The 16,744-nt window shown below is 63.7% G+C and overlaps 1 protein-coding gene across 14 annotated transcripts in view; it reads left to right on the top strand.

Moving 5' to 3' along the window:
• Sardh (sarcosine dehydrogenase) overlaps positions 1-16,744 on the top strand; it is a 50,224-nt gene that overhangs the window by 477 nt on the left and 33,003 nt on the right. The window contains exons 1-12 of one of the 14 annotated variants that reach the window (XM_046465428.1): positions 39-103; positions 555-714; positions 2,010-2,076; positions 2,308-2,687; positions 3,794-3,972; positions 4,742-4,921; positions 5,541-5,664; positions 5,860-5,960; positions 10,416-10,520; positions 11,482-11,611; positions 14,983-15,069; positions 15,226-15,316. In XM_046465428.1, the coding sequence (XP_046321384.1) occupies positions 2,354-2,687; positions 3,794-3,972; positions 4,742-4,921; positions 5,541-5,664; positions 5,860-5,960; positions 10,416-10,520; positions 11,482-11,611; positions 14,983-15,069; positions 15,226-15,316 (1,331 nt within the window). In that variant the 5' untranslated portion in view covers positions 39-103; positions 555-714; positions 2,010-2,076; positions 2,308-2,353. Of the gene's footprint in view, positions 1-21; positions 104-226; positions 715-2,009; positions 2,077-2,307; positions 2,688-3,793; positions 3,973-4,741; positions 4,922-5,540; positions 5,665-5,859; positions 5,961-10,415; positions 10,521-11,481; positions 11,612-14,982; positions 15,070-15,225; positions 15,317-16,744 lie in introns of those variants that run through there. The other 13 variants (XM_046465431.2, XM_046465432.2, XM_046465430.2 and 10 more) reach the window with 13 other exon arrangements.

The following is a 16,744-nucleotide window of genomic DNA, read 5'->3' on the forward strand; positions in this document are numbered from 1 at the left end:
ACACTGGGCGGGCAAGGGGGAGTGGGGGTGGCCAGTTCCGCCAGACTGCTGCTTGGAGAGGAAGGAGGTGCTGGCTCCGCCACTGGTCAGGGAGGCAGCAGAGGTATTGTCAGGGAGGGGCAGGGCCGGCCGTCCCTCTGCCTCCCGCTGTGGGGACCAAGGGGTGGGTGGGCAGGACCCGGTCACTGTGTGGGCAGCAATACCCCATCATCCTCCTGTCGCCTGCGGGGGGGCACCTCTGGGCTCCTGCTTACAGTGAGGCTGGGTTGCGGGCCAAGGCCTCGGTCCTGTGGCTAAGCCTATACCCACCCCCTGACCCCCAGCCAGGGCCGTCCCGAGCTCCCTCCCCAGAGCGGGCAGGACAGCGAGTTACTGTTGAGGCAGCTGCTTGCAGGGGGCAGGCAAGAGGCAGACAGCTGCCCCAGTCCCCAGTCCTGCCTGGGGACAGCCTGGACTGGCTGGGCAGGAGGCGGAGCGGCACGTGGCAGCTTCCCGGCCAGGGCCGGCAGCTTTGGCACTGGCAGTGTGAGGGAGAACAGAGGCTCCTCCTCCAGGTGTGCTGGACATGGGCTGCTGGGGACAGTGCCACCTGGGGACAATGCTACCTGGGGACAGTGCTGCCTGCGGAGCCCTCCTGGGCCTCATCGTGTCCACTTCCCCCCCAGGCACTGCTCCTGAGGTTTCCGGAAGACCAGGGATCTTCAAGGACTAAAGGTGTGTATACACACAGGGACGTGCCTGCAGGGGCCACGCAGGGGCTGTCACACCATGGGGTGGGGGCAGTGAGTGCAGGGTCGGCCCAGGCTGGCCGGCCTGTGCCCCAGCACAGCTGCGAGGCCCTGGGAGTTCTCCGGGAGCCCTCTGGTCTCAGCCTTCTCCCCTGTGAGGTGGAGCTATGTCCTCTGGGCCTCAGAACATTCTGGAGTGTTCAGTGAGGGCAGAGGAGCGTGCCCAGTGCAGGCCCTGACCCTGAGCCAGCTGATGGACTGAGTCATGGAGATAATATGGGTGGCACCGACCCCTTAGCACCTCAGTCACAGCCCAAAGCCCTGACCCCAGGAGAGGGCACCAGAAGCCCTGTGAGGTGTCCCCCGCCCTGTGTTGGGCAGGACCCACCCCAGGGAGAGACCCCTGGGCACCCTCTCGCCTTAGAAGGGGCTCCCTGTGACCTGGCTGGTTTCCCTGGCTGGCGAGGTCTGGGGGCTTCCTGAGGAGGGGCGATTCAGGATGAGCGCTGAAGTCCACTGGGGGACACGAGGGGCAGGAGCCTCCTGCCCAGGAAGCCCAGATGGCTCTGAGGGAGGGGGCAGAGGAGGAATAACTGTCTGGGGCTGAGCCGGATGGCCCTGGGGGCTTGTAGGTGACCCCCAGGGGGCATGGCGGGTGTCCCCACAGGAGACATGATGGGTGTCCCCCCAGGGGGCATGGCGGGTGTCCCCACAGGAGACATGATGGGTGTCCCCACAGGGGCATGGTGGGTGTCCCTCCAGGGGATGTGGCGGGGATGTCCCTCAAGGGGTCAAATGGGTGTTCCCTTAGGGAGCTTGGTGAGTGTCCCATCAAGGGGCAGGTAGATGTTCCCCCAGGGGGCATGTTGGGTGTCCTCCCAGGGGGCTTGGTGGGTGTCCCCTCAAGGGGCATGATGGGTGTCCCCACAGGGGGCTTAGAGGGTGTTCTCCCAGAGAGATCATGGTGGGTGTCCCTTCAAGGGCATGATGAGTGTTCCCCCAGGGGTCTTGGTGGGTGTCCCCTGGGGGCTTGGCAGTGTCCCATCTCAGACCTGCTGCCCATGGTCTACGCGGCTTCCCCCATGACGCCACCTCCCTGGCTGGCTTTCACTGGGTGTAGGTGTCACATCCCTCCCACAGGCCTGGCCATTTGGGGCCTCTTCACTTGCCCTCTGGGGATTCCCAGAGGACAGGCCCTGCCCCAGCCTACCGTCATGCTCTCTGGGTCCCCATGAGACCAGGGCCCCTTCTTGTTTCCAGCTCTTGGTTCTCTGTCCTCAGGTCCCTTCCCTGTCCTCCCTCTATGGACAGCCCCACTTCCCAGGTCCTCTCTGGACACCTGTCAGCGGTCAGTCCTGTTTCTCTGCCTCCCTGTGTCCCTACAGCCCTCCCCACCAGAGCTGCCTCCCCGGGCCCAGCCCGAGCCTGCTGCCCATCAGGCTCTGTGACGTGCTGGATGAATGAGCCGTGACATGGGAAGCAGCGGGAGGAAGGTCCTGGGAAATAATGGCCTGGGGCCACCAGGGACCTGGGCACGCACTTGGCACAGTTCCCACTCTGGACTCTCTGCACCCCACAGCCTGACTCTCTCCCCAGCTCCTGAGGTGTCGAAGCCCAGAGTCCCCATGGCCTCACTGAGCCGAGCCCTGCGTGTGGCCACCACCTGCCCTCGAAAGAGACCTGCCCAGGGCCTGCGTCTGCAGCCCCTAGCCAGTGTGGCCGGTCCCACAACTGAGAAGAATGTACCGTATCAGCGGACCCTGAAGGAGGAGGCACAGGGCCCCTCGACAGCAGCCCGAGGACCAAGCCAGCCCCTGCCCAGGACAGCTGATGTGGTGGTCATTGGTGGGGGCAGCTTAGGCTGCCAGACCCTGTATCACCTGGCCAAGCTGGGCGTGAGTGGGGCTGTGCTGCTGGAACGGGAGCGGCTGACATCTGGGACCACCTGGCACACAGCAGGTAGGAGCCAGGGCTCGGGTGGGGGCAGGGGGCACTGGACACAGCAAGGCCAGTCTGGGTTGACAACCACAAGCCTGTCAGGGGCAGCTGAGCTGGAGGGAAAGACTAAGAAAAGACGTGTGGTCAGTCTGAAGGTGTGCAGATGTGGGGACGTTGCTTGCCCCAATCAAGTCTCTGAAGAGTGGGGTGGGGAGAAGGGGCAGATGCCACCTTTGCAGCTCCAGATGAAGCACAGTCCCCTATTCAGCCCCTGATGACCAGGTAGGAAGCCCCAGGCAGCTGTCCCTGTCCCCGGATAGCCACCACGGTTGAGTGGTGTTTGCTGGGGGTGATGCAGAGCTGTGTCCTCCATGAGCACTGTCCTAACTAACCAGTGGAAACATATATTGAGCACCTACAGTGTGCACGTACTCAGGACAGCCAACCTTCTGTCTCAGCCTCTTTAACCAGTGGTGTGCTGGTGACCTGGTCCCCTGACAGGCAGCATTGCCACTCCTATCTTGGCCAATATCAGGCTGCCAATGTGAACTTGGCCAGTGAACTTGGAGCTGGGAAGAGGCAGCCTGGTCCTTTAGAGCCGATATGAGCCTGCAGCCCTGGCGAGCATGGCCCCCAGCCCCTGCCTTGCCTTCCTGTCCTATAGCTGGGCCACTGTGGCCCCTCTGCCTGCTCAGCACCCAGCCTCCCTGGCCTCCCATCTCCCAGGCTCTTCTGCTGAAGAGTGCAGCTCCCTTGGGGAGACCATGGTGGGGTTGGTGGTCCTAGCCAGTGTCCTGGTCCCATTGTTCATGTGCTCTGGGACCTTGAGCTCATCCTATTTGGTGCCACCTTTTCCACCTGTAAAGTGATTGTGCCCTCGTGAGAAGGCTGCTCTGAGGGTCTGTGGGATCATTCTGTAACATGTTCAGCACCAGACTTGGTGCACAGTAGTTGCTGGACAAATGAGAGCCCTTAGTACTGTCACTCTGAGCTGCGCCAGGGCCAACGGCCTAACTTCCCACTGTGACTAGGTCAGTCCTGCCAACCTCTCTGGGCTCTGGGGCTTGCGCCTCTACCTGCCTGGGTAAAGGGGTGCAGAGTCGCTGCTGACTAGTCCCGCCTGCCAGGCCTTCTGTGGCAGCTGCGGCCCAGCGACGTGGAGGTGGAGCTTCTGGCCCACACGAGGCGGGTGGTCAGCCGGGAGCTGGAGGAGGAGACCGGGCTGCACACCGGCTGGATCCAGAACGGGGGCCTCTTCATCGCCTCCAATCGGCAGCGCTTGGACGAGTACAAGAGGCTCATGTCGGTGGGTGCGCCCTGGTGGGGGGTCAGGCAGAGGGTTCTCGTGGGTGGAGCGTGTTCCCTGCAGGGGACCAGGTGGGTGGGCACCTCCTCTGAGGGGCACAGAGGCGGTGGGCTCCCTGGAGTGATGGGGAGGGCATCATGGAGCAAGAAGGAACCCCAACAGATTGGGTTGGCAGACAGGCGCTGCCCCCTGCTGGCTGGGCCACCCGCACTCTTCCTCCTAATTCCCTATAGGAGGATCTGATTGGCTCAGTTCATCCCTAGTTGGGCGGAGCCTGTTCATATTAGCCACACCCAGGGACACTTGATTGGCTGCCCTTAAATCAATCAAATGTGGTGGGGGCGTGGCCTGACAATTCCCAGTCCTCAGCCAAGGAACACAATGGTCTCTCCTGGAGTGGTTGGTCTTTCTTGGACCATCTGACCTGGGAAACCCAATCCATAGGCCCAACATATGAGGCCGTGGAGGTAATTTTAATTTATTTTGTACCAGCTATTGGCCCAAGTGCCCATCCACTGCTAGCTGCCATCCCTGCACTCCTGAGAGCACCTGAGGAGCTTGCCCTGGGACCAGGGTCAGAGTGGAGGGAAGGGGCTGGGCCCTGAGCCTGCCTCTGCAGCCACACCCTGCTCCCTCACCCTGTGCCGAGTGGATCCAAGGGACAGCCCCTAGGGGTGGAGATTGCTGTGGCTTCTGGAGGCCCAGCTAGGGGTGTGGGAGGACCCCAGGACTGCTCCACACAGCCTCTCTCTCCTCTGTGTCTCCCCAGCTGGGCAAGGCTTATGGCGTGGAATCCCATGTGCTGAGCCCGGCAGAGACCAAGGCTCTGTACCCACTAATGAATGTGGACGACCTTTATGGGACCCTGTACGTGCCACAGGATGGGACCATGGACCCCGCCGGCACCTGTACCACCCTTGTCAGGGCGGCTGCTGCCCGAGGAGCACAGGTATTGACAGTTGCGGGCTCTGAGCCCACCCCTTCTGCCTGAGAACCCCAGGCTCCCCCTCTGCCTGCTGTGCCACCCCTCGGAGCCTTCAGACCCTGCCCGCTCAGGAAGGGCTGTGCCCGGAGTGCTCACCCCCTACCCAGCATCCTGCCCTGCTGCTCAAGCAAATCCGTTCAACGTTCCTTCTTATAATTTTTATCTTCATCTGTCTCAACCCCACACATAAATGTAGAAAGATTCAAAAAGGCAAGTAAGTAAAAAGGAAGAAATGAAGTCGCCCAGTGGTGCCCAATATTTCTTCTGTGGGGACACCACGTCCCACCTGAAGCAAGGGGGGTAGCGCTGACCTTTTCTTAACCAGGCAGTAGCCCACCTGCCTCTCCGGGGACAGCTCTTTCTTCAGGGTGGTCCCTCCACCTCCCCGTCTGCCACAGGTTCTCCAAGTCAGGGGTGGGCGGGCTCGGTTTCCTGGACTGTGGATTCCACTTCCCTGACCACATGAGGCCTGCCGCTAGCAGAAGCAGTGTCCCCAGGTCCCACCAAAAGGCGGCTGGTCAGGGCGGGGGTCAGCACCTCAGGGTTCCCCGAGTGATTCATAATCAGTTCCTCTCAATCCCAGGTCATTGAGAACTGTCCAGTGACTGGCATCCGTGTGCGGACAGATGACTTTGGGGTGCGGCGGGTCGCGGCTGTGGAGACCCAGCACGGCTCCATCCAGACGCCCTGTGTGGTCAACTGCGCAGGTGGGAATCATGTTTCTGCTGACCCCTGAGTGGCAGTGCTGGCTGTGCCCTGGCCAGGCCCCGCCTCTGCCCGGCGTCTGTCTGGGTGGGGGAAGCCTGGCCAGGGCAGACAGTCTGCAGAGCCTTGCTGCATCTTCTCGGGGGGCACCCCCTCCGGGTGCCAGCAGAGCTGAGGGGCATGTGCTCTGCCCACAGGAGTGTGGGCAAGCGCCGTGGGCAGGATGGCTGGAGTCAAGGTCCCACTGGTGGCCATGCACCATGCCTACGTTGTCACCGAGCGCATCGAAGGGATCCAGGTAGGTGGGCCGCCCCTGGCTGTGCTCCAGGCAGGGGTGGACAGGTGGGCAGGTGGGCAGGTGTGGGACTTAGCTCTGAAGCCCAGCGGGGCTCCCTCTGCCCTGAGCCTCGGTGGCCTGGTCTGTGAAATGGGGATGGTGGCACTGGGTGTCATTGGGTGGTGTCAGAGCTAAATGAAGTAGAGCAGGTGTGACCCTGAGGGTGTCGACCCCCTCGGCCTTCAGGGCCTGCTTCCTCCCTGATGCCTGACCCAGTCCAGCCTGTCCTGGGAGGTGCCGCCAGGCTAGCTCTGCCATGTTCCGTGCCCAGGAGCTCCCAATATGCCCGCGTGCCGTCTCAGAGTCCTGGGCTCAACCTCTCCGAGAGCCCTCTGCAGAGGGAGGCCAGGGCCCAGGTGCTCCTGCCTGCTCTCTGCTCCTGTCCCTCCCCACCCTCTCCCCCATGGTGGTGGCTGGCTCTTCCTGCCACCTTGCCACTGAGCACCCTCTTGTCCTCCACAGTTCACCCGAGCATCCGTCCCCCCGGTCCCCTGCTGCCCATTCCCTCCACTTCTCACCCTTTGGCCTCGGCCTTCTCCCTCCCTTCATCTGTCCAGTCCCTTCTGTCTGTCCTCCCTGCTGTCCTCCCACCCAGTCACTCTTCCCTGATGCCTCCCTCCTCCAACGGCCCATGCAGTCACCTGCTGTCCTCACATTCGTCTGCCTACCCCTTGGTCCTTAGGCCCTTCCATCCACCTCTCCACCCATCCCCCTCCCTCCCTCTGCCCTCCATCTCCCCCTTCGCCCTCTCCTCCACCGTCCATCCATTTATTAACCCACCTGTCCTTCCATCTCTCCCTCCCTCCATATGCAGGGCCTGGGGGAGCTCCTCGCCCTGGGCCCTACTCCAGGAACCAGGGCTTTCCTGGAGAAAGGCCTTGCCTGGGGAGGGGGTCTGCGGGGAGCGCACAGTCAGTCAGTGCACAAGCAGCTCCACCACAGGCTGAGGAGGGCTCTGCTGGGTGGGCTCAGGCCGCCATCAGGACCCCAGCCCTGGCGCAAGGCGGAGCCTGTCCCAGTGGGCCATGCCCAAGGATACTTGATTGGCTGCCCTTGGGCCAACCAAGTGAGGCAGAGGCGTGGTCTGCCTGACAGTCCCTAGTCAACCCTGGTGGTCTTCCTTGGGGCTCCTAAAGGAGGTCATGTCTTTGCCAGGACCTGAGGTTGGTGGAGCAGGGCCAAGCGCAGAGCCTGGTGGGCAGTTCACAGAGCCCAGGCACAGGCTGTGGGGTGGGGAGTGTGTGCGAGAGGCCAGGCTGTTCTGTGTAGGCCGGGTCCCAGCAGGGAGGGTCCTGGCCGTCTAACCCCCTGCTGAGAGGCTGGTCCCTGGGGGCTGCCCCCACCCTGCGGGAGCCTGGCTTCCCTGTGATTGCTGGGGAGAGCCAGAACCTGGGTGCAGTGGCTCCTTCCCCGGCCCTGGGCAAGCCCCTCCCCAGACACGCAGTGTCCATTCACAGAATGCACCTGAAGCCCCGCAAGAACTTGCTGAGGGCAGCTGGGGGCCACATGCTGGGTGACGGGTGAGAGACAGAGTTAGCTGAGGGCTCAATGGCCCACCTGTCCTTTCAGGTGGCCCCCAGCGTTGCTATCAGGCCGCTGTGGGCTCCAGGAGGGCCAGGCTGAGGCTAGGAGGATGGGGAGGGGGGCCGAGGCTGTGTCCTGTGGATGGGGCTGCAGGGAGGGTGTTCACCAGGTGTCCCCCTAGCCGAGGACTGGGCACCAGCCATCTGTCCCTAATTCCTAATTCTTGCAAATGCCTGAGTCCCTCTTCCTGGGAGGCGGCAGGCACAGTTGGCTGCCCCCCTCCACATGAATTCCAAGGTCAGAGTCAAGCTGGGGTGTTACTTACAAAACCATCAGGGCCCCCTGTGCCTCTGGGTGCCAGGGCACAAGGACAGGGCCACAAGCCCCAGCGGCTTGCCACTCGGTAGGAGACAGAGGGGTTGGGGTGGTGGGTGGTGACCCCCACACCCCTCTTGGTCCACTGGAGGGCTCTGGGAGGCTGGCCCTCTGGAGGCTGCAGGTGGGGGTGGTTGAATCTGGGAAAGAGCCGGGCGTCAGCCCTGGTCTGCCCACTGCTGGGTCTGACTCCTGAAGCTGGGGCCTGCTGCCTGCCTCTCCACCCACAGCTGCTCGGCCAGGCAGCCTGGTGCTCAGGTCACTGTCCCCCGACCCCACAGCCTGAGGGCCTGGGGCCTTCGGGCTGGGAGGGGAGCCCCTGCAGCTCAGGTGGGCACCATCTTCCTGAGGGCTGAGGCTGTGCTGCTTGGGGCTCCCTGGCTCTGAGGAGTCCCAGTCATGGGCTCTCGGCAGCTCTGCCCACTTCCTGGTGTGGCCACGGCCCCGTCCTTTTCCTCTTGGTCTCACATTCCCAGGGTCCTCCTGCCTGCTTCTGCAGACAAGAGCAGCTGTCACCGACTTTACCTGCCCCATGGGGCAGAAGCAAAGGCCCAGAGCTGAGCGAGGTGCCTGGCCTATGCAGGTGCTCGTGGGGTAGCTATGGGGACAGTGACCAGGGGCCTGGAGCCATCCAGCCCGCTGTGCCCTGGGGATCCCAGGCGAGGTTGGGGAAATCAGGCCTGCTTGCCAGGGGAAGACCCCCAGAGTTTGAAGCAGATGGAGGGTAGCAGCTGAGGTCAGGAGGCATCAGTGGGACCAGGGCCATGCTGGGACAGTCAGGGCAGGGTGGCTCCTGCGTGGAGAGATGGTGAAGGCGCAGGACACATGGTGCTCAGAGCAGCAGGAGACACAAAGGGCAGGAAAACCCGGACACCAACCTTGCTGGAGCAGAGGTCGCGCTTCCCTGGCCACTAGGTGTCCCCACTGTCCTGCTCTATGGAGCGCCTGGGCCGGGCTGTTTCTGGGGTAGGCTATTGCTAAACGGAGCTCAGTCACCATGACCCAGAGACCATCCACTCAGTGCAGATGCCGCTGTTCCCACCATGCATGGCAGGTCCCGGGAGCCAGTGGGAGGCAGGGATTCCGCCGGGTTGTCCCTTTGATGCCTGCATGTCCCCCTTCCTGCTCCCACGTCCCAGGTGTCTTCTCCAGTGAGGAGGTGAGAGGCGCAGGGAAGCGGCTCCGGGGGTGGGGAGCCCCGGGCAGCGCCTCTTCCATGCCTGCTGGTCTTCTGAGGTCTGGTTCTGCTTTGTTTGTTGGGTGGTTAAGCAGTAGGCAGGGTTTGCAACGCGGCTGGGTAAATATTAACTCCCGAGCAGACACGCGCCCACTTTTTTTGTGTTTCTGGAGTTATTAATAGTTCCCCACTGGTTTAGTTTTCTGTGTAGCTGTGTCTCTCTCACACACATACACATGCGCATGCACAGATACACATAGGTTCCCCCCATCCATCCTGGTATCAGTTGTCCCACTTCCCACCCCTCCCTGGCCCTGGTCAGCACTATCTGCCCTCTGTGGGTCTCCCTAGAGTGGACATTTGGTGTGGGTGGGATCTGCAGTCTGCACCTTTGTGCCTGGCTCCTTGCACCCCACCTGCCCTCCTGCTGCGCCAGGACGTCACACCCCACCACCCCACGTCTTATCCATCCACCTACTCACGGACAGTTGAGTCTTGTGGGTGCCATGGGCAGAGCTGCTGGGAGCATCCACGCACAGTTCTGTCTTCACCTCCCTGGGGTGTGCCCAGAGGGGTGGAACTGCCGAGTCCGTGGCCAACCCCGGTGACTCTCCAAGGGACTCGGCGCTTGGCGGTGTGCAGGGCTCAGTTCCCCAAGTCCTTCTCCCTCGCTGGGCCCAGCCTGTTTGACTACAGCCACCGGAGGTTGGAAAGTCATCTTGGAGGGGACTGAGGGGCGTTTTCCTGATGGCCAGCATTCTGACCATTTGTCACACTTCTTTGGAGAAACTTCTCAGATCCCTGCCTGTTGTTAGAGGTTGCTTGCGGTTTCAGCGAGTCGTGAGAGTCCTTCGTGTGACCTGGGCCTGCAGACTTTCATGCGGGATTGGGAAGCCTTCCCTCCCGCTGTGGGTTCTGTGTTGGGGCGTGCTATCTGCATGCAGGGATGCATTCACTCCTCTTTGCTCCGGTGCCTTTCCTGACACAGCTGTCACCTGCTGCCCAGGTGGAAGCCCTGCACAGCTGCCCCTGAAGTGGCACCCGTGGTGGGGTTGAGACCCGCCCCTGCCCTGGCCTTCCTGCCTTCCTGCCTGTGCCCTCTCCTCTCTGCCCCTTTTCTCTACCTTGTTGGTCTTCGTGGGGTTGGGGAAGGGGGCACTCAGGAGTCCTCCTGTGAAACTCAGACCCCTGCAGAGGGAGACACGCACCATCAGGAAATGCAAGCCAGATATGGGGTCCCGGAACAAGGAGGAGGCGCCATGGTCCACCTTGTGCAGGACACAGGAGCCGGGCCAGCCCAGCCCTGCCCGGCACCCAGGCCTCTGTGCTCTGCCTTCCAGAACATGCCCAACGTCCGGGACCATGACGCGTCTGTCTACCTCCGCCTTCAGGGGGATGCCCTGTCCGTGGGCGGCTATGAGTGCAACCCGGTCTTCTGGGAGGAGGTGAGCCCCCAGGGCCTGGATGGAGCAAGGGCAGATGCCCTGGTCCCAACAGGCCTGGAAAGTCTTGCTCTGACCCCGAAGAGCCTGGCACTCAGGCACGTGCAGAACCAGGGCAGGCAGAGCCTTGCAGCCGACGGCTGTGTGGAGGGCAGTGGGGACCCCAGAGGGGCCCAGGTCCACTCAGCCCTGATCCGTCTGCGACAACGCTGGCCCTCCCTGCCCCACAGCTGCAGCACTGTCTCCCCAGTCTGGCTACTCCCCTGCAGACCCTCCTGTGTTCACAAACAGATCAATCGCTGGCCACTTGGGCACCTGCTGCTCTGCTCTCTGGAGGCAGGAGACAGGGGAAGTCCCCGCCTGGGGGCCTGTGGTTTGCAATCAAACAGATAAGACACTTATTTCTGGGTGGTCACCCTGGATCCTCCAGAGGGACTGAGGAGAAAGGATGTCCTGCAGACGGGTGGTCAGGGCAGGGGCCCCAGGGAGCACCAAGGAGAGTGCACCAAGAACAGTGCCCACTGGCAGCTGCTCACCGGGCAGGGAGCTGCCTGTGAGGAGGCCCAGGGCGGCTCAGGCCTGCCCTTCTGAGGGGCTGAAGCAGATCAGAGGACACGGTCACTGGGGAAATGGGCAGGGATGGCTCCTGGTTAGTCACAGGCAGCCAGGTGCAGGGAGGGCATGCTGAGCTTTAGAACAGGTCAGAGGACGGGGAGGCAGGTGACCAGCTGGAGGTTGCGCGATACCTCGAGGGCAGCCAGGTGGGGGCTGGGCCCAGGCAAGAGGGGACCCAACCTGAGGGCTCCCCGGGGCAGCCCTGCCCTGGCCCTCAGATTGACCTGACTCAGTGGAGGCTGGCTGGGTACCTGTCTGGCCAGGGGTCTGGGCAGCTGTCACGGGCAGGTTTGGCAGGAGGTGTGTGTCCTTCTCAGGGCCAAAACCGACACCCCGTGCCCCTCTGCAGGTGTCGGACAAGTTTGCCTTTGGCCTCTTCGACTTGGACTGGGATGTGTTCTCCCAGCACATCGAAGGCGCCATCAACCGCGTCCCTGTGCTGGAGCGGACAGGGATCAAGTCCACTGTCTGTGGCCCAGGTGAGGGCCCTAAGCCCAGGGTGGGCAGTCTTCAGTCCCTGGGTGATGGCTGCTACTGGGGACACCCTTGCTGAGGGTGACCTGGGCTGGACCCGGGGCCAGCCTGGCACCTGCCTCTCCTGGGCCTTGCTGGGTGATGCTCTCCTCCCCTCTGCAGGCCTAGGAGGGCAGTCATTGCCCCGGGCTCATGGCCAGGGCTCCCCCCGGGCAGGTGTGAGTCCCGATAGAGCTGCATCTGTGGACTTGGTTTTCATCTGTGAGTGGGAACGGGGTTCCGTCCAGCACCCCGAGAGGCTGGGCAAGGCCTGGAAGGACGAGGCCTGTCCTGATGTGATGCTCACGTGTCCCCTCCCCATTCTGCACCCAGCTTCATGCCCCCTCCTCTGGTCTCAGCGGCCATCACCCAGCAGAGCCAGAGACCAGTGGGGGAAGGAGAGGCTCTTGGCCAGGGCTCCCAGCCACAGGACCTACTCACTGGCTTCGGGAGGCTGGAGCAGAGAGTGGGCTCTGCTCCTGAGGCTGCGGCTGGTCCTGGGTGGGGCAGCCCAGGGGGGCCAGTGCTCACGGGGCCTCCCAGGCTCTGTCTCAGGGGCAGGTGTAGGTCCTGGCAGAGAGGCAGTGTTTGGGAGGCAGGAGCCTCAGGCTGACCTTGGCGGCCGATTTCAACAGCAGGACTCTCAGCTGCGGGCTTCTGAGCCGAGTGTGTGCGGCCCTGAGGCCTCAGCCAGCCAGGGGTGCCGCCTTCGCTCATGGGGCAATCAGTCGTTCCCAATAGCTCCAGACAGTCTCCAGCCAGCAGGGGAGGCCCACGGCAGCAGCAGGCAGCAGGCCAGGCTGCTTAGGAGCGAGGGAGCAGCCCTGGGCTGTGGGACGGTGTGCTGGGCAGGGCAGGCAGTAGACGTGTCCCTCTTGGTGGGTCCTGCAGAATCTTGGTGGGTCCTGCAGAGGAGGCATGCCCCCTCCCTCCAGGGGTGTTAGCCCTGCCCCCACTTCAGGGCCTGGAAAGGAAAGTTCAGAAAGACACAGCGTTGCCCTAAAGGAGAGTTGGTGGTCCCAAGCCCTGACATGCCCAGCAGTGGTGGTCAGCCCTCCGGCACCTCAAGGGTGCTGTGTGGTGGAACACCTGCTGGGCAGGGCCGGCCCAGCCGTGAGGGGCCACAGGTACAGTGCGGGCCTGGCCCCAAGTGCAAGTGGAGGCAGGGCTTAGGAGGTCAAGGGTCGTGGGCCAGCAGGGGAGGGGAGTCTTGATGCAGAGGGGCTGCCGGAGTCCGGCCCCCTGTCCAGAGGTGCTTGGCGTCTGCACAGCTGAGGCACACTGCTCTGGCTCTTGGCTCCTGAGGCAGGCTGTCGTGTGTGCGCGGCCCCCAGGGAGCAGCAGATGGGGCTCGGGCAGCCGGCGGTGTGCAGGTGGGCGCGGCGTGGCCGTGACTCACCATCTCCCGCAGCACCCTCGACTGCGTGGGACTGAGGCGAGAAGCGCAGGAAGACTCCCGGGGGCACGCAGAGTCCCAGTGGCTCTGCGCTCCAATTAGACTGGGGACTCGTCACTCCCCCACAAGCCCTATTTTGGGGGAGGTGAGCATGCGGGACGTTCTGCGTCTGTCTCTGCTGCAGTGGGTGGTTTCGTCAGGAGACCAGCGTGTCTCCTCCCAGACACAGCCCATGGCCTGGCCCCCAGGGAAGAGCAGGGCCTCCCGGGCCTGGGGAAGCCTGGGGGTCGACCTTGCTGCCCACTAGGGCTGGGAGATCAGAGTGGAAGTGGTCGTCCACTGCCTGGGGTCCCTGCGTCCCCATGTTGCCCGTCCTGCCTGAGCCCTTTCACTTCCGGCCTCTGGCACGTGCCTCCTGAGCTCTGCCCCGGCTCCCCGCAGGGCTGTTACGCGCTGCCCCGCCTGCCTGGGACAGTCCCAGCGGCCCAGCACACGGTGGTCACAAGCCAACCCCACCTGCACCAGGCTGGCCCCTTCCTCCCCCGCATCACCTTCTCCACTGCCCTCTTCTCGCCCAAATGACTGCTGCAGCTCTTGGACCCACCACCAGCCTCGCATAGGACCCCCAGAAGGTCCCCAGCACCTCATCACAGGCACCCCTGCCCCGGGGCCCTCTGGGAGGAGTGGACCCCCGCCCTGGCCTCAGGGCAGCCTCCGTGGGTCAGAGCCTTCCCTCTCTCCTCTTCTCTAGCTTCTCCCTGTCTCCACCAGCTGAAAGTAACTGCAGCCACCCAGCCGCCTCCAGGTCCCCCTGGTGACGTGCCACCTAAGCAGCCAGGGCTGCTGGACCAACCAAGGCCGGCCCCGGGTGCTTTCCCTTCCTCCATGTGGCCCAGAGCCGCTCCCATGCACACAGAGTCACCCCTCTTTGGGAGCCCAGTCCCTCTTGGTGCCGGGGCAGATTTCCGACCAAGTACACCTGGGAGGAGCTTCCCAGGCCTGCCTCACCTCTCCCAGCCGCCGGCCCTGCCTCGAAGGTGCCCAGCACTTTCCTGTCCCCACAGTTGGCTGCCTTCTGCTCACACACCACCCTGGAGGGTCAGAGGCTGAGGCCCCGCTGGTGGCCAGGCAGCCCTGACCACCAGTAGAGTGACTGGGATACGCCAGACCCAATGCCCACCAGCTTCCTCGCCCATAGGTGGCCAGGAGCAGTCGGTCCTCACTGCTGACCCTCACCCGCTGCACCTTCTTGCAAGGTGTCCTCGGTCCTGCTCATTCAAGTGTTGTCCATCTCCTTCACACAGCCAGGAAGGGGTAGAGTGGGGTTGAGCCTGGGGCAGCAGCTTTATGATCAGGGCCCTGAGTCCCTCTCCCTCCATGTTCTGGGCTCTGAGGCACAGGGGCAGGGGCAGAGTGGAAATCTTAGTCCCCTATCTCAAAGAACTGATGCTCACTTATTCATTCAACAAACATTTATTAAGCACCTCTGCTGGGCTCTGTGCTGTCTTTGGGACACAGCAGTGAGCAAAACCATCCCTTGCCCTGCATGGTCAGTGGACAAGGGGGTCGGGAAAGGCCCTGTGTTGGCAGAACAATGATAGCTTGGGACAGAGCTGAGCCCCACAGGTGGAGCTGGGCAGGCCCTGCCTGGGTGGCTCTGGCAGCAAATGCCCAGGTGCTCAGGGGAATGGGACAGGGGCGGTCCAGGGAGGCTCCCTGAAAGGGCATTGCTTGAGGCCAGGAGGCTCTGAATGCAGCAGGCACCGGCAGGGGTAGGGTGGCCTTGGCTTAGGAGGGCTGAGCTGGGGAGGAAGGCGGCCAGGAGTCCCCTGGGCTGTCACTGTGCCCCGTGGCCTGGCTGCCCTCACTGCTGTCTCTGGAGACCCCCCCCCCCGGGCGGCCGAGGGCTGGAGGGGGCTGCAGGTCTCCCGTCTCTTTCAGAGTCCTTCACGCCCGACCACAAGCCCCTGATGGGGGAGGCACCTGAGCTGCGGGGGTTTTTCCTGGGCTGTGGCTTCAACAGTGCAGGTGAGCCCGGGCCATGGCGAGCTCCTCGGGTTCCCAGACTCTGGGTGGGCAGGGGAGTGTGAGAGTGGGCTTGGGGTGTGCTGCCCGCGGAGAGGGCAGCCTGGACTGGACGTGGGCCTGGGGACCGCTGCAGCCCTGTGCTTCCACCCCTGCCAGGAATGATGCTGGGCGGCGGCTGCGGGCAGGAGCTGGCCCACTGGATCATCCATGGGCGCCCAGAGAAGGACATGTATGGCTACGACATCAGGCAAGTGCTGCCACCAGGTCCCCAGGCCGGGCCAGCAGTGCCAGGATGGGGAGGGGAGAAGGTGGGGACTCTTCAGGAAGGTGCCGTCCCTGGAAGCCAGGAGCCTTCCTGGAGGAGGCAGCAGGGGGGGAGGAAGGGGAGGAGGCTGCCAGCAGCAGCAGCAGAGTCCAGGGGTCACTGGCTTTGGCAGATCCACGGCCCCTCACGGTTCCCGGGTCTCCTGTCCCGGCCCCTGCCTGACCCTCTGTCCCCAGCAGCAGGACCTCACGGCCACTTTGCACATGGGAAGACTGAGGCCTGTGGAGCTGGGGGGCAGGGCTGAGCTGGGACAGTAACTTCCTGTGCGTGTGCCGTCACCAGGGCAGGAGCTCTGGCCCGCGGCCTGTGCCCTCGTTCCCTGGCAGAGCCCACCTGGGCTGTGGGCAGGAATGTGATGCCAGGCAGGCCTGGGCGCAGGGAGGGGCTTGGCTTTGGGTGGAGCTGGGGCAGGGGCTTGGATGCTGGTGGCAGGAGCCAGGAGGGTCCCAGTGGCCGGCCTCGTGGCCTTCTGCAGTCAGGGCCATCTCTTGGAGTCCAGGACCGTGTCCAGGTGCTCCCAGACAAGGAGGGTGGCTCCCCACTCTCTCCTGACCCAAGCCCAAAGCTCATGCCCACGACAGTGTCCTGAGCTCACAGCTGGCCCTGGCCGGGCACACTGGGCTCTGCAGGACTCCACCGGGTGGAGCATCTTGGCGGGAGGCTGCTTGGCCCCTGCTCGGTCCACACCTCCATGTGCTCCTGTCAGGCAGACCCCTGGGGACCCGGCTGCCCATGTGCCCAAGATGGGGACAGTGTGGGGTGGAGGGGTGTGTCCAGCTGGGAGAGCCCCTCGCTCCCGCTGGCTCCTTCCCTCCTGGCCTGCGGAGGACATTACCCGCGGCGGGAGGTGATGTCTGGCTCTCGCGGACAGACGTCTGGGGCTGAGATCCCATGCCACGCCCTGCACCGCCCTGGTCAGTGAGGTCTGCACTGGGCCCCTGGAGCTGATCCAGGGCTGCACCCGTGCATGCTCCCCAGGGAGGAATGTTCTAGAAATGATACAGTTGCAGGACACCTGGGGAGGGAGGGTCCCAGCTCCTCCTGCAGACAGCAGCGCAGGACCCTGTGGGGGTCACCCAGCAGTGCAGCTGGGGCTGTCCTCAGCGCTGGCCGTCCCTGGGGGCACCAGCCCTCTGTGCTGTGTGGCTTCCATACCCGGCGCGGCAGCAGAGTGGGCGCCTGCCACCACCAGGGCTGCTGTGGACCTGGAGCCGTCCACTCTCACCAGAGCTTCCGCCACCCGGCCTGAGCCAGGGCAGAGCAAGACGCAGGCCCTGCAGGAGAGAGTGAGGCGTCAAGGAGGGCGCAGCAGAGAGCTGTCCAGAGAAGCCGGCTTCAGAGGAAGGGCCG

The sequence above is a fragment of the Marmota monax genome, unplaced genomic scaffold (assembly GCF_021218885.2).
Source record: "Marmota monax isolate L192 unplaced genomic scaffold, Marmota_monax_Labrador192_F-V1.1 WCK01_AAM20220418_F8-fsc00167, whole genome shotgun sequence".
Taxonomy (NCBI): Eukaryota; Metazoa; Chordata; class Mammalia; order Rodentia; family Sciuridae; genus Marmota; species Marmota monax.